Source organism: Lissotriton vulgaris, chromosome 10 (genome assembly GCF_964263255.1).
Source record: "Lissotriton vulgaris chromosome 10, aLisVul1.2, whole genome shotgun sequence".
Classification (NCBI taxonomy): Eukaryota; Metazoa; Chordata; class Amphibia; order Caudata; family Salamandridae; genus Lissotriton; species Lissotriton vulgaris.
The window spans coordinates 1010995988-1011022345 of NC_141698.1; the positions used below are offsets into that span (position 1 = coordinate 1010995988).

The 26358-nt window shown below is 50.4% G+C and overlaps 1 protein-coding gene across 4 annotated transcripts in view; it reads left to right on the forward strand.

The window, feature by feature from the left end:
• DNAJC13 (DnaJ heat shock protein family (Hsp40) member C13) overlaps positions 1–26358 on the forward strand; it is a 1694551-nt gene that overhangs the window by 1413744 nt on the left and 254449 nt on the right. For all 4 annotated transcript variants that reach the window (XR_015300721.1, XM_086942056.1, XM_086942057.1 and 1 more), the window contains one exon: positions 9664–9833. Coding sequence is in view for 3 of the 4 variants with exons in the window: in XM_086942056.1 (XP_086798182.1) it covers positions 9664–9833 (170 nt within the window). In the remaining variant the exon portion in view is untranslated. The remainder of the gene's footprint in view (positions 1–9663; positions 9834–26358) is intronic.

The following is a 26358-nucleotide window of genomic DNA, read 5'->3' on the forward strand; positions in this document are numbered from 1 at the left end:
GGGTATCCAGTTGTGCAGGTTACCTGAACCGTGTGGCTGATATACGGAAACTGTTTGAACTTCTAACGTGTTGCCTTGTTTAAAAGGAAAAGTAAAAGTTTAACTATAAAAGATTTATCTGGAAGTAGAAACTCTGTATATACAAAGTACTCTCAGGTTTCTTTCATTTGCAATTGGGATCTGTACACCCTGAGTTCTGAACTCTTGTATTAAGTTCTACATATTCCTGCCCCTTTTCGCAGATTAATCTGTGAGATTTGGGTAAACCTTATAATGAAAACCAGAGTTAGTTGTCACCTCCCTCAGTTTTCAGGCTTTTTTAGAATTTTTTCTTAAGTCTAATATCCTAAAAATATGATTTCTGTCAGTAGCAGACCTTACATTTTTTTTTGATCTAAGGGGATTCCATCTAGCAGTGGTTAGATCTATCTGAAAGAGACAAGTTAGCAATAGATTCCTTTCCTTAGAATATCCCCAGGCATCAGACTGGATCCGGAAAGTTTTGCTTAGCAGTACCCCTACGCGTCAGTAGATGGCATCCTGCGGCGTCGTAAGTGCAGAGATGATGTCACAGAGAGTACTTAGGCGCCACCCATGCGCGGTAACGTCAGTTCTTTCTTTTTCCGTGCCAGCAAGCAAGTACCTTGGTCACTTTTTGACTACTATTTTGGAACTTTTGTTCCCCCCTTTTTTCTCCTGGTGCACGTAGGGATGCCTGGCTTTAAGTCCTGTGAGGCCTGCCGCCGTAATATGTCATTGGCGGACCCCTACGATGTTTGGCTCTATTGCCTAGAGACTGATTACAACTGCTGGTACTGTCGAGCCATGGCCCGAAGGCCTTGAGGGAGTGGCGCCGGAAGTTGCTGGAGGTCCGGCATTCGTCCTGCCGCCGTTCCGGGGACAGCTCACGGGACGGGTGCTGTCTCTCCTCAGGCTCCAAGTCTTCACCTTTGGATTCTGGTAAATGACGACATAAAAAGAAGTGGAAGAAGCGTGTTCGCTCTCTGATGTCCCCCCGTCGCTCCTTGGAGGCGGACGAGGGGGACAAGCTCTGCCCCTGAACCTCCTCTGGAGCCTGGGAGTTCCACAGCCTACCCGCCCTTACCGGGTCCATCGTCGACTGCTGAACACGTACAAGAGTTTCTTGCTACCATGCACCGCCTGTTCAGGCCTCGGGCTCCCGTCGGCGCACCTTCGGGCCCGCAGTCCCATGTCCAGATCCTGTTTGCCCGGAGGGTCCACCCTTGGCGCCACGGCGCGCGGCGTTGCCGGCTCCGGCGCTGCCCTCGGCTCCACCCTTGGCGCCGCACTGGGTGCCGTTTATCCCTCCCTTGCCCCGGTTCCCGGACCATTTTGTTCTGGCCTGGGAACCGCATTGAGTGGCGGCGGCGGGTTCTCTGCATCTTTTCCGGTGCCGTTTGTTCCTTCTCCGGAGGCGGAGGAGGACTGGGAAGGATCCTGGGACCCTCTGGCCCGGCAGTGTGACTCCAAGCTGGATTGGGTGGACGATCTGGACGATGGCAGCGAGCTCGATGTCTCTTCCGACCCGGGGTTTGCCTCTCCCCTTCCTACCATGGAGGAGGGCGTTTCCTACACGATGGTGCTCCGTCGGGCGGCTGAGGCCCTCAACCACGACCTCCCCACGATGGCCCTCAAAACCAACCTCCTCACCGAGGTGCTACAGACGGCGTCTACTCCGTTGGGGCCGGTGCTTCCCATCAATGACGCCCTTACTGAAGTCCTCTTGGGCACTTGTTCGCGGCGGGCCATGGGTGCGCCGGTGGATAAAAACGTCGCCAGACGCTGCCATCCGGCTCCTGGTGACCTGGCTTTTCTGACCACCCATCCCTTGCCCGAGAGTCTGGTCTTCCAGGCCTTGACGTCGCAGAGTGCTTTTCCTTTGGGTCCGCCAGACAAGGACTCTAAGAAACTGAAACAGTTTGGTAAGTGGTTGTTCTCTTTGGCCAGCCTGGGGCTGCAGTCGGTGAACACTGCCTGCTTGTTGGGCCGCTACTCTCACGCAGTGTGGGATTCCGTTGCTCAAGTTTTGACTCAGTGCCTTGAGGAGGTCCAGGCTGTCCTTTCTCAGGCGATTGTTGAAGGTAAGGATGCAGCTAAATTCGCCATTTGGTGTGGTTTGGACACCGCAGACTCGTTAGGCAGGGCGATTTCTACAACGGTGGCGTTGAGACATCACACCTGGTTGCGCTCGACTGGTTTCTCGCCCGATGTCCAGAGCTCGCTCATGGATATGCCCTTTGATGGCACCCTCCTGTTTGGCGATAGGCTGATAGTGCGTTGGAACGCTTTAAGGACTCGTGGGCCACAGCAAAGTCCTTGGGTCTTTCTGCAAAGAACCCTGCCACTCCTGGGTTTTTTTTCCTTTCGTGGCCAGCGCAGAGGCACTCAGGTACGTTCCTTAAACAAGCCTGTGCAGAACCATTCTCAGCGCGGCCGGAGTCACGGCTTCCGCAAGGGCGGATCTGGGAGTCAGCGTGCAGGTCAGTCCACATCCACCCCCACTGCTCCTGCCTCCAAGCCTTCCTAGTCCGAGCTTCGTGGGTGGCAGGGTCCGCCATCACCTCCCCCGCTGGCGCGATATCACGTCGAACAAGTGGGTGCTGCAGCTAATCCGCAATGGTTACTCCCTTCTCCAACAGGAAGTTACGGCCCTCTTGGCCAAAGGGGCCATCGAGTGCGTTCCTGGGCAGGAAGTAGGGAGTGGTTGTTATTCCCACTACTTTCTGGTCCCCAAGGAGGACAAGTTGGTTTGCGCCCCATCTTGGACCTCCGGGATGTCAATCGCTTCCTCCGGAAGGAGAAGTTCAAGATGTCCAAGTGGCTCACGGTGGGCCACAAGCATTTTCAGTATGCCGTGCTCCCCTTCGTCTTTACCAGTGCCCCTCGGGTGTTCACAAAAGTGATCGTGATGGTCGCAGCTCATCTGCGCAGGTCTGGGGTGTCAGTCTTCCCCTACCTCGACAACTGGTTGTTGAAGGCGGGCTCGCCCCATACAGTCGTCAACCACCTCGAGACTACGGCCGACCTCCTGCATCTGCTGGGGTTTTCCATCAATATAACGAAGTCGCACCCAAGTCCCTCTCAGAAGCTCCCATTCATCGGAGCGGTTCTGGATTCGACGCTGTTTCGGGTCTATCCTCCCGAGCAGCAAGTCCGGGATATTCAGGCTATGATTCCGATCTTTCAGCCTCTGTCCCGGGTTTCAGTCAGGATGGCCCTCCGGCTCCTGGGCCTCTTGGCCTCCTGCATCCTGCATCCTGCATCCTGCTGGTGCAACATACCAGATGGCATATGCGGGCTCTGCAGTGGGACCTGAAGGTCCAGTGGGCACAGCATCAGGGCAAGCTGTCTGATCATGTGCAGATCTTGGAGGGCACTGCTCAACAGTTGCAATGGTGGCTCAAAAATCGCGATTGGGTCAGTGGCAGATTCATTTCCCTTCCCCATCCGGAACACATAGTGGTGATGGATGCGTCCCTCCTGGGATTCGGCGGCCACTTGGGAGAGGCGGAGATCAGAGGGCTCTGGTCTCCGGCGGAGTCCCGGCTCCATATCAACCTTTTGGAGCTGCGGGCGATCCGACTCGAACTGAAAAAATGTCCTTCCCACTGTCCGGGTAAGTGTAACAGGTGTTCACGGATAACACCATCGCCATGTGGTATTGCAACAAACAGGGCAGGGTGGGGTCGTGGACCTTATGTCAGGAGGCTCTGAGCCTCTGGACATGGCTGGAACATCAAGGCATTACCCTGATGCTTCAACACCTGGCAGGTTCCCTTAACGCCAGAGCGGACAAACTCAGCTGTCGGTGCATGATGGAGCATGAGTGGCGTCTGAACTCGGACGTGGCGAAAGGTCTCTTTCTGCAGTGGGGAGAGCCTTGGTTACATCTATTCGCCACAGAAGAGAACGCGCAATGGCATCAGTTCTGCTTGTTGGAATTTACAAGGCGGCACTCTCTCTGCGACGCTTTTCGTCACGAGTGGAGCTGCTGTCTGTTGTACGCCTTTCCGCCTATACAACTTCTGACCCAGAGTGCTGATGAAGATCCGGCGCGACAGGGCCCAAGTCATCCTTGTGGCTCCGTATTGGGCACGAAGATACTCGTATCTCGAGCTACTCAATATGTCAATCGATCCCCCAATTCGTCTGCCTCTTCGGGAGGCCATTCTGTCGCACCAGCAGGGGACGGTCCTCCACCCGAACCTGTCCAGTCTCCACCTCCATGAGTGGAGATTGAGCAGGGACAGTTGAGGCCATTTGACTTGCCTCCTGAAGTCTGTAATGTCATTCTGGCAGCCAGGCGTCCCTCCACAAAAACGGTATACGCCTGCAGGTGGAACAAATTTGTGGCATGTTGCACAGCAAAGGCTGTGGATCCCCTATCTGCCCCCCCTTTCGGAGGTTCTCCTCTTTCTTCTTCCTCTTGCCCAGCACTATCAAAGGCTACCTCTCTGCCATTTCTGCCTTCTTAAGGCTACCTGATCAGCCTTCTCTTTTCAAGTCCCCTGTTGTGAATAGATTCTTGAAGGGCATCACTCACATGTATCCTCCAGTCCCTTTCGTGATGCCTCAGTGGGGCTTGAATCTTGTTCTTATTTGATGTACGCTCCTTTCGAGCCACTACACAATTGCCCTCTTCGTCTTCTGACTCTTAAGACTGCATTCCTGGTTGCAATCACCTCTGCCAGGAAAGTGAGTGAGCTCCAGGCTCTATCTTCTCAACCTCCTTTCCTTTCTGTCCATCCGGACAAAGTTGTCTTGAGAACGCGTCCCTCTTTCCTACCCAAGGTAGTCACAGCCTTCCACATCTGGCAGTCCATCACCTTGCCCACCTTCTTTCCGCCTCCCTCGAAAGAGGAAGAGAGGCTCCACCGTCTGGACCCAAAATATGCGCTCTCATTTTATCTGGACCGCACACTCCAGTTCCGGGTGGACGACCAGCTCTTTGTTAGTTACGTGGGCGCTAAGAAGGGACGGGCGGTGCACAAGCGGACCATCTCTTGGTGTGTCGTGTTGTGCATAAAGGCATGCTACTCTTTGGCTAAAAAGGAGCCTCATGTTGGGCTGCGGGCCCATTCCACTCGGGCCACGGTGGCTACTACTGCCCTGGGTCGGGGAGTCCCCTTGCAGGACATCTGTCATCTACGTCGGCCTCGCTGCACACGTTTGCTAGACACTACTGCCTGGACAGCCAAGTCCGGAGAGACGGCTTTTTCTGACGTTCTTTTCTCTAGGACTTTCTGGTGTGATCATTGGTTCGCACACCCACCACCGGGGTTGGTATTGCTGGGGTATCTATTCTAAGGTAAGGAATCTAACACTAACCTGTTTCTTTCAGATGCACAAGTTACTTACCTTCGGTAACGATATATCTGTAAGAAACAGTAGTTAGTGTTAGATTCCTTACCACCTGTACCGACAGGATTTTCGGACCAGATGGGATCAGCTCCTGAGAGCCCCTCTAACCCAGTCGGAACGTAACCACCTCCCTCCTCAGGACCATCTATCCAGGCACCTGGGTACCTACCTGAGGATGGGGGACTCGCAATATACAAGCTCATATCATCAGAAACACCACTAAATCTATAGGGATACTAAGAATACTCACTGATTACTAAGAGCATCCATGCCCTACACCACACTCATACCTCATAGTCTCGCGACCTCATGGGTCCAGACTAATCTACCCTGGGGCAGTTCTGATTATCTACCATTACACACTGATTACTCTCAGTGCTCACTCAAGCCGCAATCTTGCGGGTATACACACTGCTCACCCTCAGTGCTCACTCGACACGCAATCCGGCGCGCCTACACACCTGGGCCTGCAGTCCCAGTGCTCTCATTTACACCCGGTCTGCAATCCGGCAGACCTACACACCCCTCTATCTTAGGTGCTCTCACTTGCACACGGCCCGCAATCCGGCAGACCTACACACTAACACCAATCAGTGCTCTCACTAACGCCACTTACCAATGACGACCACTTTCCTATGAATACCTTCAGCTCTCTGTCTCTCTATGTTGGGAAGTCTCTCTCTCTATTCACTAAGGGTTTGCTACTACAATATTATTATGGGATGGCCAAATTAATTAGTATAATCTTTATCCCTTAGTTGCAGGTCTCCTATCTCCCTAATTATTCACTATCACTTACCTGATCAGGGGTAACATCTGTTCAAACAGTAATACCTGACTAGGAGACAAGGCTACCTCCACTGTATGGGGACAAAAGATATACACACTATGTGATTGAGTTATTCCTTGATTTAAGCGCTCCTACTCCCTTTTGATCCGTCAGTTACTCAACAGCAACTGGTTAGAAGAAAGGCTAGTTTTATCATAAAAATAATTCATACACTCTAGTTCACTAAGAACTGGGGTTTCTTTATTATAACAATGATGAAGTACACATACATAAATCTGTGGGGTCTCTATGACTAACAGTAACTTTAACACACCGCTGAAAGAAAAGGATTAGACATACAATACAAGGTTATCTGCGGGGTAACAGGAACTTTTAACACACCGCTGAAAGAAAAGGATTAGACATACAATAGCCTAGGGAATAAGGACAAGATTAAGGGATAAGTATAAAGGAATGAGGTCACCTTGGGAGTGTGAAGTCTTGCTCTAGCTGTCATCTGGGCTCCTCTCTCGTCTGTGTCTTGGCTCATCTCAGACTCTCTCTCTGCTTCACTCTTGGATACACATCTGCGCTGATCACTTTGCACTGGATTTCTCTCCCCCACGGACTCTCTCCACCTTCCAACTTCAATCTAATGGTTTCTGCCGCTCTGATAACTGTTCATTCCACTAGCTTGTTCACTCTGGGTACGGTCTCTGTGCCAATGTCCAATTAACTCCAGCTGCTCCCACAGGTTAATCCACGATATAACTTCAGTCTCTTCTAAAAGGCATTACTTCAGACTCCAGCTATTCACAACTCCTCCTGATAAGTAACTGCTTCTGACTGCTTCCTTCAGTTCCAGCTCACTGACTGTCTGTTTGTCTTCTCTCTGTTCCAAGCATTTTCTGTCTCTTCTCCTCTTGCAATTCCACTCCTCCAACTCTACCAACACTCTCTGCTCCTCCAATTCAACTAACTGCAACTTCAGCTCAGCTCTCTATAGCTCGAACTCTCTCTCTGCAACTCCAACAACTCACTGACTCCGCCTCTGCACTTCACTGATATAGAATGCTGTCTCCTCATGGAAAGTTCCAGCCAGCAGCTTCCTCCCACCAATCCCATGCACCAGGCTCCTTGCGCTAGACGCTCCCACAGTGACCAGCTGCTTGTTTCGTCTAGAGACCTGAGCCCAGAGACACTTCCTGATTAGATTCAGCCCTGGCCGGTTCTCTCCGGTTCGCTTAGGGCGAACAACAGCTCAAAACCAAAATATTACCTTTTCCCTTGAAGCCTCTCAGCTCCATCAAGATGGAGTCCCTCTAGTTCTGGGCCTATACGCCTGAGAAGGATGAAATAACCCTTAGCTCTGTCAGAGTACCTACATAAACCATACCAATGTGTAATATAAAGTCAGGACCACAGGATCCAACCTCTACTATAAACAAAAATGACAGGCCAAAGCCAATAGGCAATAGATGGCCTCTTCTAGGTCTGGAAGAAAGGGCTTAAAAGGGCCAACACAAGCTAGGAATACGTATCCTAGATGTGAGCAAGATTAAAGTCTATATCACTGCCCACTAGGGCCAAAAAGCCTGTCTAAACACCGCCCCACCCATCCTCCCCGTTCTGCAAACTGATATCTAGGGTTAAGGTTCATCCCTTTTAGGGCCTTAGTTTCATGGCACCAGTGTTGGCTGTTACCATGGCTCTGCGTTTCTGGCGCGGAAAAGCTATGTATAAGAACTGACGTCAGCGCGCGAGGGCGGCGTCTAAGTACTCCGGCGACATAATCCCGGGGCCGACCACGTACGCGGAGCCGCAGACGACGCCTACCGACGCGCAGGGGTACTGCTACGCAAAACTTTCCGAATCTAGTCTGACTCCTGGGGATATTCTAAGGTAAGGAATCTAACACTAACTACTATTTCTTACAGATATATTGTTACCGAAGGTAAGTAACTTGTGCGTTGGTGTCAAACTGTGTCTGTCCATTCCTCCTACACCACCAATTTTCTGTATAAACTGGTGCTAAGGACTAGAGCTGCATTCCTACCAAATGTTGTGACTTCCTTCTACCTCTGGCAGTCCATTACTCTTCTGATGTTTTGTCCCACCTCACCCATGGGGAGAGGAGGAGCTCCATCATTTGGACACTAAGGGAGACTCCACTTTTAGCATAGATTGTACCGAAAATTATCAGGTATCAGATCAGCTCTTTGTGGGGTTCTCTGGGGAAAGGAAAGACAAAGCAGTACAGAAACTGACTTTGTCCTCTGTGATAGTCCTTTGCGTTAAGAGCTGCTACGCGATCAGCCAGAAACAGCATCCAGAAGAGTTGAGGGCCCATTTCACCATTGATAAGCCTGCTTTTGCAGCACTGATATGTTTTGTGCCTGTCCTGGATATTTGTCAGGCTGCAGCGTAGGCATCAATGCACACTTTCAGGCCTTGACAGCCAGATCCGATGAGAAGGGCATTTTAGTCGTTCAGTTCTACAAAACGTATTGGCCTGAGCCAATCTTCAGAACCACCACCAGGTGGTACTGCTTTTGTATGTATTCTAAAGGTGAGGAATCTGCAGTTCAGAGTATCCACCAGAGGAACAGGTTACTTACCTTCAGTAACACTCTGGTGGATGTTCTTACCTAAATACAGATTCATATCCACCCTCCCGCCTCCCGGTTCTTTCAAATGGTCTTTTTTTCATCTGAAAGGTCCTATATTCGAGATCTGCACAATCACACAATTCATTTTTGTGCTCCAAGAGAGCAGACGCTGACTACAAAGAAACTGAAATCAGCTTATTTATGATGGCATGTATATGCGGCTCCTGTCCTCACTTCCAAGGCAGAAGAGAGTGGCATAACACCACCTACTGGTTAGCAAGAGCTGTGCTGAAAAATCTTCTGGATCTAGTCTGGTGCCTGGGAATATCCTTATGATGAGGAATCCGGAATTAGAAAGAGTATTCACCAGAAAGAGTGTTACTAAAAGCAAGATATAGAATGCTGTCTCCTCATGGAAAGTTCCAGCCAGCAGCTTCCTCCCACCAATCCCATGCACCAGGCTCCTTGCGCTAGACGCTCCCACAGTGACCAGCTGCTTGTTTCGTCTAGAGACCTGAGCCCAGAGACAAAAAGCAAGTAACTTGTTTGTCATTGTAATGTTTAAAATATTATATGTGAGACAATACAAGGTAACAATTCCTATGAATGTATTGATCTTTTGTAGAATATCCACATAGCCTTCAAAGTCCTTTTAAGGCGTTTTTGCTTAGACATTTGATTTACTTGCACTTCACTATTGTAGCTTGCCCAAAATGTCTAATATTGCTTTGAAATTAAGGATTTTTTCCCCAAATCCTTTTTCTCATGGTGAAAGGGGGTTGCGCTCAGTTACAAGTTTGACATTTATGGCAGGTATCTAGACATTATATAATGTAATTCAGCATTTTCATCTCTCTCTCATCAGTGACCCTGAATAATATCTCAATCTTTTTCTCTCAAAAGGTCAGGCTGACGCTGATGAAGTTCCTACCAGGTCTGTTTATGGATGCCATGAGGGATAATCCTGAAGCCGCTGTCCACATTTTCGAAGGGACGCACGAAAACCCAGAATTGATTTGGAATGACAACTCCAGGGAGAAGGTGTCCTTCACAGTCCGTGAAATGATGTTGGAGTATGTAAAGAAATGTTTATCTTTGTATACCAAAACAACTGCCCACAGGTCTTTAATGAGGAAAGCTTAAATTGGTTATGTTTTTGTCATACCGACTCAGTATGTGTAAAATAATGGGGTATAGTTAAGTTTGAAACGATTAGTCAGGATTGAATATTTTGACCGCTAATACCGTTAAAACTGTTTTGCAAGTTTGCATGAAATATTCACAAAATAATCGTGTGCAGGTAAGTTTTATCCTGTAAAAGAATGTGCAGAATAATTAAGTCTGGAAATGTAATTAGTGTCCCCTACTTTGTTTGTTCTTTTCAAATTTGTATTGTTTTTGCGAACGGCAACCCACAAGACTGAAGTTAGTTTGTATTATTTTTTTTGCTTACTTTAAAGCCTTTCTGCTGATTTTAAAACCTACTTAACATCAAGCTCCAAAATAGTGCATCGTTATAACAGTTTGAGTTTAGAGCCTGATTTTGATTGCAAACCCAGCAATCTGACTCAATTACAGGGCCACAAAACCCAGTTATCAACCTGCAAACTAGATGTGCTTTCTCATGAATCCCACATTGACGCTACTGAAGAAAATTATTCAGCCTATGTGTACGGGGTAACCACTTTGCTCTATTTGTTTTCCTACATCAGAGAGGTAAGATGTGCACTTATTTGTAAAAGTAAAATTGTGTTTGAGAAATAGGCTGCACAGCTCAAGTCAAAATGAATATTGGGGTGATAAACCATTTGTGAGAAAAATACACCACAAAATAGCTAGAAATGTAGATCTTTTAAAAGGTGAATGGCAATAAAGAGCGATACTGTAGATAGGAAAATACTGGAAACTGTGCCCATCTGTCTGCTGGCTACAAATAAGGCTGTTTCCAGATGCCTCTATCACATTCTGATTTCAGATTCAAAATTTGATTCTATGAACTTTCTCTCTCCGATTACTTAGTTTTGTGAATCATCTTTTTCCCCATAAACAATAAACAAATTTATTGCAACCACAAAAAAGCAAAGAGTGGTCCTTGTTGTCATGCCACATTTGGTGTTACTCTGTCCAGCAATTGCTATCGAAAAATCTCATTTTGAGGATGCCTCCCCCTCATTTCTTTAGTAATCTTAATAGCACTTTAAACATTTTATTTTATGTGAAGTTTTGTGCATATTTGTAAAACAATGACAGAGTTATTGCTGTTCCTATCTGAAAGAAACAGGTTAGTGTTAGCAGCGGCGTCACTAGGGTTGGTGTCACCCAGTGCGGTAACTCATGGTGTCACCCATGCGGTCGGCACCCCCGCACCACCCTAGTGACACCACTGAATATACCCCTGTATCCATGCAGTGTTTTGGCCTGGAGTGGTCTCCCTGCTGTAGGTGTAGAGCCCAAAATGTTATGTTATGTTAATTTCGATTTATATAGCGCCAAATCACCGACAGGTCTCTTAGCGCTTGCTTTGGGAACCCGTCCTGGCTTTCCCTGCGAGATAACCCCTACTGGGCATCCCCAAGGTGAAGACCAGGCATCCCATTGCGGTAGGGCCGTAGTGGAGATAAAGCAAGCTATTGCCCAGAGTTGCAGAGTGTGAACCCATGATTCAAGTAGGCACCGAGGCGAGAATTATCAAGTCCGTGGACATTTGAGCTCAAGACCCTGCCGTGTCGGGAATTGAACCCTGGTCCCGGGTCTGACCTCTGCATCAGGGTCTGCCTCCTCTAACCAGTGAGCCACACTTCTCCACATGCTCCATGCTCCAAATGCTCACTTCCTGCACCTGGCATGGGACTGGCCACGTTTTCATTGGTGCTTGTGCTGGGCAAATGACAATTCGCCATCTGCTGGATAGATAAGACTGCACACAGTTATGAGAATTGACTGCGAAATCTCACAAGCTGCTCAAATATTGATGAAACCTATTGTACCTGCCGGTAGAATCGAGACCGAAAGATATCTGGGATCCCTCAGAACTGAAGAACAAATGTAACTGCACTTCTAGAGCTCTTAGTAGCCACTCAGAGGAGGTTCCCTGGGTGTCCCGCGATGGCCGTCCTATAACACCCCTACCACCTGTGACGTCCAGGGATCAACACTGCACGGGGGACAGGGTCGGGGGGGGCTCTGAATGAAAAGCCACTGTTTGTCTCTCTTCGGAGCGGAGACGCGCGTGCGCACTACTGCATGAGCTGGGATACAATACAAACACAATCAACTTTCAAAAGCAGCCCAAACCAGGCACAGACTTTACCGCTAGAAGTCCGTTGCAAGAACAGTCTCCATAATTCGAGAAAAAAGTTTGAAGGGTCGATTGATTCTTATTCTTAACTTTAAGAGAAGCAGCCTAGGATGTCGTTGATTCACTGTAGTGTCTTGCACTTGTTTCGGTTACTCTTCATAGGAAGCACAAGGCAATAATAGGGTTGGAATTAGTTTCTAGAACGTAAGAGATATTATGAAATCATTCAACAAAGATCTTTATGCAGAAGAGTATACCATTGCCAAAGAAGAAATCCCTCAAACATGCAAAGCATTCTACTGCTCAGTGCAGATGAGAAAGCCCCCTCAGGTTTTTCAGTTTAAGAAGTAATGAGAACAATAGTGACCCTAAATTTTTTATATTAAACCTCCTAGATTTCATGCTATCCCTCCCTGGGATAGATTCCTTACCTTAGAATACCCCCAGGCGTCAAAATGGATCCGGAAAGTTTTGCGTAGCAGTACCCCTGCCCGTCGGTAGGCGTCGTCTGCGGCTCCGCGTCCGTCGCCGGAGTCGTAATCGCCGGGATGACGTCGTCGGACTACTTAGACGCCGCCCTCACGCGCTGACTTCAGTTCTTCTTTTTTTTCAGCGCCAGCAAGCGCAGATCCGGGAAGAGCAGCACTCTGGTCATTTTTTGACTAACTTTTTGATCTCTTTTGATCATCTTTTCGAGTCGACATCGACTCCTGGTGCCAATAGGGATGCCTGGGTTTAAACCTTGCGAGGCCTGTCACCACTTGCTGTTGGTGATCGACCCCCACTGTCAGTGCCTTTACTGCCTCGGGCCGACCACGACGACAAGTTGAGCCCCGACTGCCGGGCCTTGACCTCGAAGGCTAGGCAGGAGCGGTCCCGCAAGCTGCTCGAGCTCCGGCAGTCGGCTCAGCGCTGCTCGAGGTGCCGGTCGAGTAGGAAGTCGAGGGACCAGTTGCGGAGCCACAGTCATCGCTCGTCGAGTCATCGTCACCACTCGTTGGGCTCCAAGTCCTCCGGTAAGTCGAGGCATTCAAAAAAGAAGTTGAAGAGATGACATTGCTCTTCTGACTCACCCCGCCACTCACATGACACGGCCGGGGGTTCGGGCGACACCGCCCGCGCGGCTCCGCCGGAGCCGCTTCCAGCCCCATACCCTCCAGTCCCTGGGCTGAATGCGAAGCCAGAGGAGATATGTGATTTCCTCGTGGGAGCGTGTCACGCCGCCTTTGGGCCCCGCTGGCCTGACTGGGGGCCCCATCGGGCCGGCGGCGACTCCGGTCCCGACGCCACAGGGCCCCACAGAATCCAGGCCTGGATCCGGGCCGTTGCCAGTTGACCTCACAACTCTGCTGGCGCCGACCCCTATGGTGTCGCTCCCGGCGCCGTCTTCGGACGACGCCGTCCCCGGCTTCAGCCTCATTCCGCGTCCGACGCCGGTGCAGCGCCGCTCGGCGTCGACCCAGACGTAGATGGGTGGCCAATTCACCTATGACCCGGCTACGTCATTTTTGCCTGCTTTTCAGGATTGATGAAGGGGAGATCTGAAAGAGACACGTTTAGTGATAGATTCCTTACCTTAGAATATCCCCAGGCGTCAGACCTAATCCGGATATTTTTGCGTAGCAGTACCCTTGCGCTTCGGTAGGTGTCGTCTGCGGCTCCACGTCCGTCGTCGTGGGCGCCGTGATGATGTCGTCGGAGTACTTAGACGCCGCCTCCGCGTGCTGACGTAAGTTCTTCTTTTTTCCGCACCAGCAGCGCAGATCTGGAAAAAGCAGTACTTTAGTCACTTTTTGACTAGCCTTTTTTGATCCCTTTTGATCATCTTTTCTTGAGTCCTGCGACTCAGGACGGTGCCTAGGGATGCCTGGTTTCAAGCCGTGTGAGGATTGCGACCGTCTGATGTTGGTCACGGACCCTCACCGTCGGTGTCTCCACTGTCTCGGCGTCTACCACGACGACAAGGCCTGCCTCGACCGCCGGGCCCTGACTTCGAAGGCTAGGCGGGACCGGTCCCGCAAGCGGCTCGAACTCAGGCAGTCGGCCCCGCGCCGCGAGAGGTCCCGGTCCCACAGGAGGTCGAGGGACAGGTCGCAGGGTCTGAGCCATAACAGCTCAGAGAATCGGCATCACTCCTCCGGGTCGAAGTCGTCGTCAGGTAAGCACAAGAAGTCGAAGAGACGTCATCGCTCTTCTGACTCCCCCCCGACGCTCGCGTGACGCGGCCGGGGGTTCGGGTGACAACGCCCACACGGCTCCGTCAGAGTCGCGGGCGTCGCGGCCTGCCCCACACCCTCCGGTCCCTGGGCAAGATGCAACGCCGGGGGAGATAGAGCGCTTCCTCATGGCCATGAGGAACCTCTCTTCCCCAACCGCTTCCGCTGCACCTTCGGGCTCAGCGGACCCGTCTGGGGCCCCTAGCGGGTCGGGGGCTTCGGCCCCGACGTCGCCGGTGCCTTCGGGTTCGGCGCCGCAGGGCCCCTCTGGATCCGCTTCGGGATCCAGGTGGTCGCTGGTTAACCTAACTGTAGGAGAGTAGGGTCTGCAATCCTATGGTCACCCCCGATTTTTGCTTTTTGCTTCACTGGTTTACGACTTTCCCTGGCTGTGGGCCTGCTAATCAGACCCACAGCCTAGCTGTGCTCTCTCTAAATTGACAACCATGTACCTTAGGTGCATATCTAATTGGATACTGAGTCACCTTAACAGTCCCTGTACAGTGTACCTTAGGTACCCAGGGCATAGGTGCACCCAGGGGCTGCAGCATGTATTATGCCACCCCTGGCTGGCCATCCCAATCTGACACAACTGGCTGATCAATCAGCTGGGGCAAGGTGGTGTAATCCCCCTTTGCTTTAGATATAGTATCCCTATATCTAACCCTAAAATGGACACATATCCTCCTATCAGTCACTCCAATGGCAGGCCTTATCAATCCTGAAGGCAGAGTGCTTGGAATTATGTGAGATGGTGCTCTAGCATGAGCTGAGCCTGTCTGCAGCTTTCGGAACCAAGTCCTTTAGCTGTTTCCATGATAACGCTATACCATATACTCTTAAGGCAATTTTAATCCTCGCGGTTATTGCCAACTTTGGTATAACATTATCAAAACATGTCGAGTAAGGTGTCATACGAATTGGAATACTACCCCCTCGCCAATTCTGGCGACGGGGGTAGCATTCCACCCTTCTAGAGGGACACGACATGTATGTAACTGTGAACCCCGGTTAAAGTTAACTCGAGCCTCAGCATCACAAAATGGATGCTGCCACCACAGACACAAGTCTGACCTCCTGCTGCTGAGAGTCCTTCCAGCGAGGGAGGCTTGGGCAAAGGGTTTCCTGCCTTGGGAGGTGCTAGCACCACCCCAGACAGGGTTTTGTGTATTAGGTAGGACAGGGCTGAAAGGAATGAGACATGCCTGGGGCACACAAGGTGTCCCTGTGCAAACACCGGTCTAAACCAGTTCCTGGGGCACTCCAGCCCCAGAGCTGGCGCAAGACCGGACAAAGGATACGGGGTGTAACCACCCCCCTTCCTGGTCCCACCCAGAGGAGGGACCTAGTCGTAGTACAGCCCCCTTTAGCCGGATAAAGGTAGGAGCTGGTCCCATTCCAAATTAGATTATCCTGAACAACTTTACAAGAAGAAACTCTGGACTGCGACGTTCTGCTCCACAGAAGACTGAAGAAATCTCCCTTGTGGGCAAGGAGTGTCCACCCTGCACAATCAGGCACCATCAGCGTCCAGCGGCTTCCCTTTGTCGTCTTCCTGCAAGGATCCAGACTTCAGAGCCCGACGAGACCCGGATTCCCAGACCTCTTCGACCTCTACCTACATCTGCAGCTCAGCTGAGATCCGTGGGTGTGACGAGACACGTGGGACCGGCCATCTTGAAAGAAGCAGCACTTCGCTCCAGCACGACTTCAGAGGTATCCTCGTCCAAGTGCTTTGGGGACTGAGAAGCCCCGACCCAGAGCAGCTCCTGCACCGAAGATCAGCCCTCCAGCATCCACAAGATCTGCATGGGGCCCTTCTGCCTGTTTGCTGCTCGACGCATTGTCTGGTCACTTGCCGGCTGGCTAGTGACCTACTAGACCACGAACTCTGAAATCTTCACTGCTGGTCTGGTTGCTCAAGACTGGCCCTTGCTCCCTTTCAAAAGAGGAGCACCGGACCCTCCTGGTCCACTCCAGATGCCGTTTCCACTCACCGCGTGGGTTGCCTTTGCCAAGATCTGTTGACTCCGAAGCCGACACCGCCGACAGCGAGAGCCTGCGTGGGACAGCTCGTGCCTCCATCCTGGTCGTCGAAGACGCCACCTGGTCCACGTGGCTGCAGAGACAAGCGTCCACCCTCACCTGATCGCGACGACAACATCTGGTTCCACTCCTGGTTCCACTCCAGTCACTGGCTAGTGAATTTGAACATTGTCCTCTCTGCTTTCAGGTTCTTCTCTTCACTGATCCACCCTTGGATCACACCGGACATCGTCCTCCTGACCGCCTGCAGCATCGTTTCTTCCAGGCTCCATAGACTTAAACGCCGGAACCCGACACGACTTGGCACCTGTGCACCCGCAACCTGTGGGTGAGGTAACACGAGCATTTCGGTGCTCAAGGGTAGCTTGACTCTCCTAGTGTCCAGTTCCACAGTTGTTTTAGTTCTACCTAGTCAGGATTGTCCGTACTTACCTTTTTCTTGAACTGTACTGTCCATAGACACTGTTACGCATCTCGCGTGTGAGTTCACACTCTGCACACGCGTTCCGTGGGCCTCCTATTACCTACCTAGAGTTAGTATAGCGTGGTCCCAGCGATCCTACAGGCTCTGGACAGCTCCATTCCTCTTATCAACTTTCACATTCCACTTACTTAGTATATGGTTTGTCGTACCCCTAGGGCACCATTGTAATTTGTGCAACTTAAACGTATTTTGTCATGTGCTTAGCCCTCTGATCTCATAAAGAGTTCAGAGGTGTATGTTAATAAATACTTGTTTATTTTCATAACAACATGTGTGGTGTCCTTTCACTTGGTATTCAAGGGGTTATATGTAGTAAAACAGCTGGCTTCACAAGCCAAAAGAGTTTAGCCTAAGACTGCTTTGTCCATGCTGCCATTAGGATAGCTGGTCTATAAGGTTGACTTACAACCAATCACCATAAGGGTTGTTTGGACTGATACAAGGTGATCACTAGAACTAGTGAGCATCATATATCAGGCCAACTTCTCACATTGGTGTGCAGCGGTTGGGATTTGAGCTTACTGTTGTTTTTACCAAATATAAACGAGATATCATTTGAAAGATCACATAAGGTACCATAGGTACATATAACAAACTTAGAAATACTCTGAGTTCTACTGAACCATCTGTTGTAGTAGCAAGGGAGTAGCACACCCTGACTACAACTCTTAGCAAGGGATCAGTAAGTAAACCCATAGTGTAGGTAAGTGCACCACTTACATCTCACTAGAAAAGCATGTCTATCACAGGAGAGGACACAGTGGCTCCCCTTGGTGATATTGACCCTCCACAGGTCATGTCAAGATCTGCAGCCCCTAGCGTCCAGGAGATGAGACAATTGTGTACCTCCAGGAAACTAAAACAGGGTTCTAACCCTACAATTCCTTTTCTGTTGGGTCTCTTAGAGACATTTGATGCCAGAAGGGCTTCTAATCCAGGCCCATCTGACCCTACAGAGGGAACATACCCCCAATAGAGGAGGACTTTAATCTCCCTGAAACTGATGAAGTGGAGGGAGATGGAGACTCATCTGATGGTGAGGTAAACCATGGTCAGGGAGGAGTCAGCAGACTTACCAGGGCCAACTTAAGCATACATGAGAATGGAACTGGGGGAGCCCCAGGCCTTTCCTCAAGCAGGCTTAACCTTGGGAATAGACAATTTAGGTCTCACTCCAGAGGCTCTAACAGGTCTATTCACACCCATGTCTCTCAGGCATCTTCTCAGAGAGGGATGACATCCCCTCAGAGAAGAGAGTATGAAGCTAAGATGAGGGAAGTCAATCTGAGGATTGAGAGGGAAGAACTTGCCCTTGCCAAAGAAAGACTTGCCTTTGCCAGAGAGCAGTAATTGAGTGGGGTAGTCCCCACTGGTGGCAGCATTATCCCTAGAGATAAAGACAGCAGTTTTGATACTAGACACCTGAGTAAAATAGTGCCCCCCTTTAAGCAAGGGGTGACATCCACAAATGGATGACTGCTCTGGAGAGGGCCTGCACTGTCCAGTGCATCCCCCAGAGTCGGTGGGCAGCTATACTGTGGCTCTCCTTTGAAGGTAAAGGTAGAGATAAGCTCCTCACTACTAGAGGTGAGGATGCTAACAATTACCAAGTCCTGAAGAATACACTGATTGATGGGTTTGGCTTAACAACTGAGCAGTACAGGTTGCTGTTCAGAGACACCCAGAAAATTCAGTCTCAGGATTGGGCTGACTTTGTTGATTGTGCCACTAAGGCTTTTGAAGGATGGTTACTGGGAAGTAAAGTTACTGATTACACAGGATTGTATAATCTAATTATGAGAGAGCAAATCTTAAGTAATTGTCAGAATCAGTTGTTGCATCAGCACCTTATTGACTCAGATCTGACCTCTCCCCAAGAATTGGGAAAGAAGGCAGACAGATGGGTCAGGACAAGGGTCAAGCAGCAGAACCAGAACCAGGGTGGTGACCAGAAGAAAGCAGACCAGAAGGGTAATGAAAATAAGCAAAATGACCAGAAGTCTTCAACAGGGCCCCAACAATCTAAGGAGGGTGGGTCCCAGAATTCCCAAAAGAAGAATGATGGTCAGAGGAAACCATGGTGCCAATACTGTAAAAGTAAAACTCACTGGTTTAGTGAGTGCACCAAGAAAGGCCCAGCTCCTACCACTACTGCCCCTAAGGCACCTGCACCCCCTAGTACAGTTAGTAGTGGTTGTAGGAGAGTAGGGTCTGCAATCCTATGATCACCCAGATTTTTTGCTTTTTTTTCACTGGTTTACGACTTTCTCTGGCTGTGGGCCTGCCAATCAGACCCACAGCCTGGCTGTTCTCTTTCTAAATTACCACATGTACCCTAGGTGCATTTACCAATTGGTACTGGGCCACCTTATCAGACCCTGTAACTCAGGGCATAGGTGTACCCAGGGCTGCCAGGGGCTGCAGCATGTATTATGCCACCCCTGGCTGGCCTCCTAAATTTGAAACAACTGGCTGCATGACAGCTGGGGCAAAGTCGTGTAATCACCCTTTGCTGTAGGTGTAGTATACCTATACCTAACCCTAAAATGGACACACAGATTCCTATCAGTCACTCCTATGGCAGGCCTTGACAATCCTGAAGGCAGAGTGCTTGGAATCGTGTGAGATGGTGCTCTGGCATGAGCTGAGCCTGTCTGCAGCTTGCGGAACCAAGTCCTAATAGCTGTTCCATGATATCGCATACCATATACTCTTAAGTGCATTATAATCCTCGCGGTTAAATGCTAACTTTGGTATTGCTTTATCAAAACATGTCGAGTAAGGTGTCATACGAATTGGAATACTAACCCCTCGCCAATTCTGGCGACGGGGTTAGCATTCCACCCTTCTAGAGGGACACGACATGTATGTAACTGTGAACCCCGGTTAAAGTTAACTGAAGCCTCAGCTCCACAAAATGGATGCTGCCACCACAGACACGAGTCTGACCCCCTGCAGCTGGGAGTCCTTCCAGCGAGGGGAGCCTGGACAAAGGGTTTCCTGTCAGGGGCGGTGCTAGCACCGTCCCAGACATGGTTTTGTGTATCCTGGGTAGGCAGGGCTTTACAGGAAGGTGACTGCTGAGTGGCACCCCGGTGCTCACTACGCATAGGCCAGTCAGAACCAGTTCCAGGGGCATGCCAGCCCCTGGCCTGGGGAATGTCCGGCAGGGGAGAGGGGTGTAACCACCCCCCTCCTAGTCCCACCCATAGGCAGGACCTAGTCACCGGGTCAGCCCCCTTTTTTAGTATAAAGATGGGAGCGGGCCCCCTGTTAAAATTAGATCATCTTTGGAATCAAGACACGACTTTCTGCGAAAGGACTTCAAGATTTCTACATCAAGATTCTCCCTTGTGGCTAAGGAGTAGTCACCCTGCATCCGCAGGCACCATCCTAAAGAACACTGCGGTCTGCTGCAAGTCCTTCATCAAGAATCCGACGACCCAGCTCGACGAGACCCGGCTTCCCTGGCCCCTCTGACCTCTACTCACCTCTACAGCAAAGCTGAGAACCGTGAGTGCGACGAGACCTCGAGGGACCGACGATCGCCAAGACTGCACGACATCTTTACTGCAAGCCCACCGTGTCCTCCACGGGTGAGTGCTTTGGGGTCCGAGAAGCCCCGACCCTGCGCAGCTCCAGCACCCAAGGTCAGCCTCCCTGCATCTCCACGATCTGCGTGGGGCCCTTCTGCTGTTTGCTGTGCACCGCGTTGTTTGGCTACTAGCCGGCTGGCTTGTGGCCTTCTGAACGACGCCCGACGACATCACTGCTGCTGGTCTGGTTGCTCCAGGCTGGCCCTTGCTTCCTTTTTCAAGAGAGGCACCCCGGACCCTCCTGGTCCACTCCAGACGCCATTTTAGGTCCACCGCGTGGGCTTGAATTTGCCAAGGCTTTGTTGCCCAATCCTGGGTCCAGCGACGCCGACAGCTTCTATCTTCGTGGGACAGCTCGATCCTCCTTCCTGGTCGCCGACAACGCCTCCTGGTCCGTGAGATCTCCGAGCCCAGCGTCACCCACACGCCTTGTCGAGGTGGCTACCATCCGGTGCCCTCCTGGTGCCCACTGACTACTGGCTAGTAGTCTCGAACTTGGTCCCCTCTGCTTTCAGGTGTCATCTTCCATCGATCCAGGCTTGGGTCCACCGAACTTTCTTCACTGGTCGCCTGCCAGCAACTTCTTTCTTCCAGGCTCCTGGTCCGTCAACGAGGATTCCCGACGTCTTTTGAGTCCTATGCAGCTGCAGCCCCTGGGCTAGGTAACTTCGGCATTTCGGTGCCCCAGCATAGCCTCACTATCCAAGGGTCAGAATCTACTTTCGTTTTCTCCCTACCAGGTCGGGTTCGCCCGAGAACACTAACTTTGCAATTCCTAGCTACCATAGACTTTGTCCCGCATCTCGCGTGAGAGTGCACACACTGCACCCGAGTCCCCTGGGTCTCCTAGAAGTAATCTAACGATTCTATAGTCAAGTCCTAGCGATTCCAAAGCCTATTAGTACTGTACTTACCTGCTAGTAATTTCGCATTCCACTTTTCAAGTATATGGTTTTCCGTGCCCCTCGGGCATTTGTATATACTGTGCTAACTTAAGTATTTTTGTAAGAGTTTTGGTTTGTGCTTAGTACCCTGTCCTCATAAAGAGTACAGGGCTGTTGTGATTCTTAATAAATAACTGTTTGTTTTCATAACACTTGTGTGGTGTCCTTTCACTTGGTGTTCAAGGGGTATATGTGGTATAACAGCTGGCTTAACACGCCCTCTCGAGTCTTTAGCCTTAGACTGCTCGTATCCACGCTACTAGGATAGCTGGTCTATAAGGTTGACTTACAACCAATCATCAATAAGGGTTGCTGGACTGATACATAGTGTTCACTAGAATAGTGACCACTGCATATCAGGCCACCTTCTCACAGTGGTAGTGCTCCTCCCAAGGCTATAGTGGGGTTAACCTTGGTATCTGAGGCGGGCTCTGGCCTAGTCAGAGTACCTACTCAGGCTGTTCTTGTTTGTACTGGGGACATGGATATGACCCCTACAATAAGTCCCAGTACTCTGGGCACGTACAGGCAAACGCCTTTAATCAATGGAAAAATGGCTCAGGCCTACAGGGACACATGTGCCAGTGTCACTATGGTGACACCAGCATTTGTGGACCCTGGACAGGTAATACTAGGTTCAGACTACCTAGTGACCAATGCTAGCAACGTCACTACCAACCATAGTATGGCACTTGTTAATTTCTCCTGGGGAGGGGTAACTGGCCTCAAAAGGGTTGTAGTTAGTTCAGACCTCCCAGTGGACTGTCTTTTGGGCAATGATTTGGAATCCTCCTTATGGTCAGATGTGGAGTATAGGACGCATGTGGAAATGTTAGGTTTGTCAGCGCATGTCCTTGCTGTGACTAGTTCACAGGCAAAAAAATGCCCAGCTGAACAAGTGCTGGATCCTGGAACAATGGACCAGACACTTCCCAAGAGAAAGAGCAGTAGGTTTAAGGCAGTGCCTTCCCCCTGCCTCAAGGTGAGGATCAGCTCTCTCCGGAGGCTGACCCAAAGACCCCAGAAGGAACTGTCCTAGAAGAGCTTGAGCCTGAACAGGTTGAGTTTCTTGGGACAGGGGGACCTTCCAGGGCAGACTTGAGGCAGGCACAGTTAGACTGTTCCTCTCTTGAACCCTTCAGACCGCAGGCTGCTGCTGAGGCTGCAGGGAATACCACAGGTACCCACAAGGTGTACTGGGATGATGGACTCCTTTACTCTGAGGCAAGAGACCCCCAAGCCTGGTGCTACCAGGAGGCTGGTCATCCCCTTGTCTCTGAGAGGTTTCCTTCTTACCTTGGCCCATGAGATTCCCCTTGCAGGTCACTTAGGCCAGAACAAGACTTGGGACAGGCGTGTCCCTCACTTTCACTGGCCTCATATGTCTGAAGACAAAGAGTTTTGTCGCTCATTATACCACTACCTGTGGTGGGGGTACCCTTTGAAAGAGTGGGGATTGACATTATTGGACCAATGGACCCCCCAACAGCATCTGGGCACATATTTATACTAGTGGTAGTGGATCATGCCACTAGGTATCCAGAAGCTATTCCCCTTAGGACCACTACCGCTCCTGTTGTGGCCAGGGCCCTACTTGCAGTTTTCTCCAGAGTGGGGTTTCCTAAGGAGGTTGTCTCTGACAGAGGTGCAAACTTTATATCAGGATACTGGACTGCAATGTGGAAAGAGTGTGGAGTAAATTACAAATTTACCGCACCCTATCACCAACAGTGCAATAGACTAGTGGAGAGATTCAACAAGACCCTAAAAGGGATGATAAAAGGGTTACCAGAAAAGCTTAGGCGAAGATGGGACATCCTTTTACCCTGCCTTCTGTTTGCTTACAGAGAGGTTCCACAGAAGGGGCTTGGCTACAGCCCTTTTGAGCTTCTATTTGGGCATCCTGTAAGAGGACCCCTGTGTCTTGTGAAGGAAGGATGGGAGTTACCTCTCAAAAAGCCTAAGCAGGACATAGTGGACTAGGTAGTTGGTCTCCGCTCCAGGATGGCAGAGTACATGGAGAAGGCATCTAAAAACCTTGAGGCCAGCCAAGAACTGCAAAAAGCTTGGCATGACCAAAAGGCTGTCCTTACTGTTTACCAGCCTGGACAGAAGGTGTGGGTGTTGGAGCCAGTGGCCCCAGCAGCTCTCCAAGACAAATGGTCTGGATCCCATACCATTATTGAGCAAAAGGGAGAGGTCACCTATCTGGTGGACCTTGGAACTCCCAGGAGCCCTAACAGAGTACTTCATGTGAATAGGCTCAAGGCATTTGTCAACAGGGAAGACATGGGCTTGCTCATGGCTACAGATGAGGGACAGGAGGAAGAGAGTGACCCTCTCCCAGACCCGCTCACTCAGAACTCTGATGAAGGGTCAGTAGATGGTGTAGTCTTTTCTGACAGCCTTTCTGAACATCAGCAAAAGGATTGCAAACAAGTTCTCCAATCCTTTGGACAAATGTTCTCTCTGACACCCAGTCAGACAAACTGGTGCACCCATGAGGTGGACACTGGTGACAGTCTGCCTATAAAGAGTAACATTTACAGGCAACATGACCACGTCAGGAACTGCATAGAACAAGAAGTACAAAAGATGTTGGAATTGGGAGTCATTGAACCCTCAGAGAGCCCTTGGGCTAGTCCTGTAGTTCTAGTGCCTAAACCTCACACCCAGGATGGTAAGAGAGAGATGAGGTTTTGTGTAGACTACAGGGGTCTCAATGCTGTCACTAAGACAGATGCCCATCCAATACCAAGAGCAGATGAACTCATAGATAAATTGGCTTCTGCCAAATTCTTGAGTACATTTGACCTGACAGCTGGTTATTGGCAAATCAGGTTAGCTTAGGATGCCAAGGCCAAAACAGCATTTTCTACCCCAGGAGGTCATTACCAATTTGTGGTGATGCCCTTTAGTTTGAAAAATGCACCTGCCACTTTTCAAAGGTTGGTCAACCAAGTTCTCACTGGGCTGGATGACTTCTGTGCAGCATATCTAGATGATATTGCTGTCATTAGCTCCACCTGGGAGGATCACCTGATCCACCTTAGGAAAGTTTTGGAGGCCCTGCAAAAGGCAGGACTCACTATCAAGGCTACTAAGTGCCAGATAGGGCAGAGTCAAGTTGTATACTTGGGCCACCTTGTAGGTGGAGGCCAAGTTCAACCTTTGGAGAGCAAGATACAGCCCATAAAGGACTGGGCTCCTCCAACCACCCAGACACAGGTCAGAGTTTTCTTGGGCCTGTCTGGTTACTATACGAAATTTGTCAGAAATATGGAACCATTGTGACTCCACTTAATGACCTGACAAGTAAGAAAATGCCAAAGAAAGTTCAGTGGACAGTTAGCTGTCAAAAAGCATTTGATGACCTAAAGCAGGCCATGTGCACTGCACCTATTCTCAAGAGTCCAGACTACTCCAAACCTCTCCTTGTCCAAACAGATGCTTCTGAGTTGGGTGTGGGAGCTGTTCTATCTCAACTGAATATTGATGGTCATGACCAGCCCATTGCTTTTATAAGTAGAAGGCTGACCCCTAGAAAGAAACGTTGGTCAGCTATTGAGAGGGAGGCCTTTGCTGTGGTTTGGGCCCTGAAGAAGTTGAGGCCATACTTGTTTGGAACTCACTTCAAGATTCAGACCGACCATAAGCCCCTCTTATGGCTAAATCAAATGAAGGGTGAAAACCCCAAACTTCTTAGGTGGTACATTTCCCTACAGGGGATGGACTTCACAGTGGAGCACAGACTAGGGACTGATCATGGCAATGCAGATGGTCTCTCCAGGTACTTCCACTTAGAACAAGAAGACTCACCTGGTCAAGGTTAGTTTAATGTCCCTAAGTTTGGGGGGGGGTTATGTAGGAGAGTAGGGTCTGCAATCCTATGGTCACCCCCGATTTTTTGCTTCACTGGTTTACAACTTTCCCTGGCTGTGGGCCTGCTAATCAGACCCACAGCCTAGCTGTGCTCTCTCTAAATTGACAACCATGTACCTTAGGTGCATATATAATTAAAGTTAACTCGAGCCTCAGCATCACAAAATGGATGCTGCCACCACAGACACAAGTCTGACCTCCTGCTGCTGGGAGTCCTTCCAGCGAGGGAGGCTTGGACAAAGGGTTTCCTGCCTCGGGAGGTGCTAGCAGACACCGGTCTAAACCAGTTCCTGGGGCACTCCAGCCCCAGAGCTGGCGCAAGACCGGACAAAGGATAGGGGGTGTAACCACCCCCTTCCTGGTCCCACCCTGAGGAGGGACCTAGTCGTAGTATAGCCCCCTTTAGCCGGATAAAGGTAGGAGCTGGTCCCATTCCAAATTAGATTATCCTGAACACCTTTACAAGAAGAAACTCTGGACTTCGACGTTCTGCTCCACAGAAGACTGGCTTAGGTCCTAGCTGCGCTGGACCCTGGAGACTGGATGGTAGCGTTGGAATTGCAGGACGCATATTTCCATATCCCCGTCCTCCCGGCCCACCGGCGTTACCTGCGGTTCATGGTAGGCCACGAGCACTTTCAGTTTACCGTGCTCCCCTTTGGCCTTACCAGCGCCCCTCGAGTGTTCACGAAAGTGATGGCGATGGTCGCTGCTCATCTGCGCAGATCAGGGGTTCCAGTCTTCCCCTATCTCGACGACTGGTTGTTGAAGGCGGGCTCGCCCCAGACAGTCGACAGCCACCTCCAGACTACGGCCGACCTGCATCTGCTGGGGTTCTCCATCAATATGCCGAAGTCACACCTGTGCCCCTCTCATAAGCTCCTCTTCATCTGAGCGGTTCGGGACTCCGTTTTGGGTTTATCCTCCTGAACAGCGGGTTCGGGATATTCAGGCTCTTATTCCAATCTTTCAGCCTTTAACCCGAGTCTCGCTCAAGTTGATGCTCCGGCTCCTGGGCCTCTTGGCCTACTGCATCCTGCTGGTGCAACATACCAGATGCCATAGGCAGGCTCTGCAGTGGGGCCTGAAGTTCCAGTGGGCACAGCATCGGGGCAATCTGTCCGATCATGTC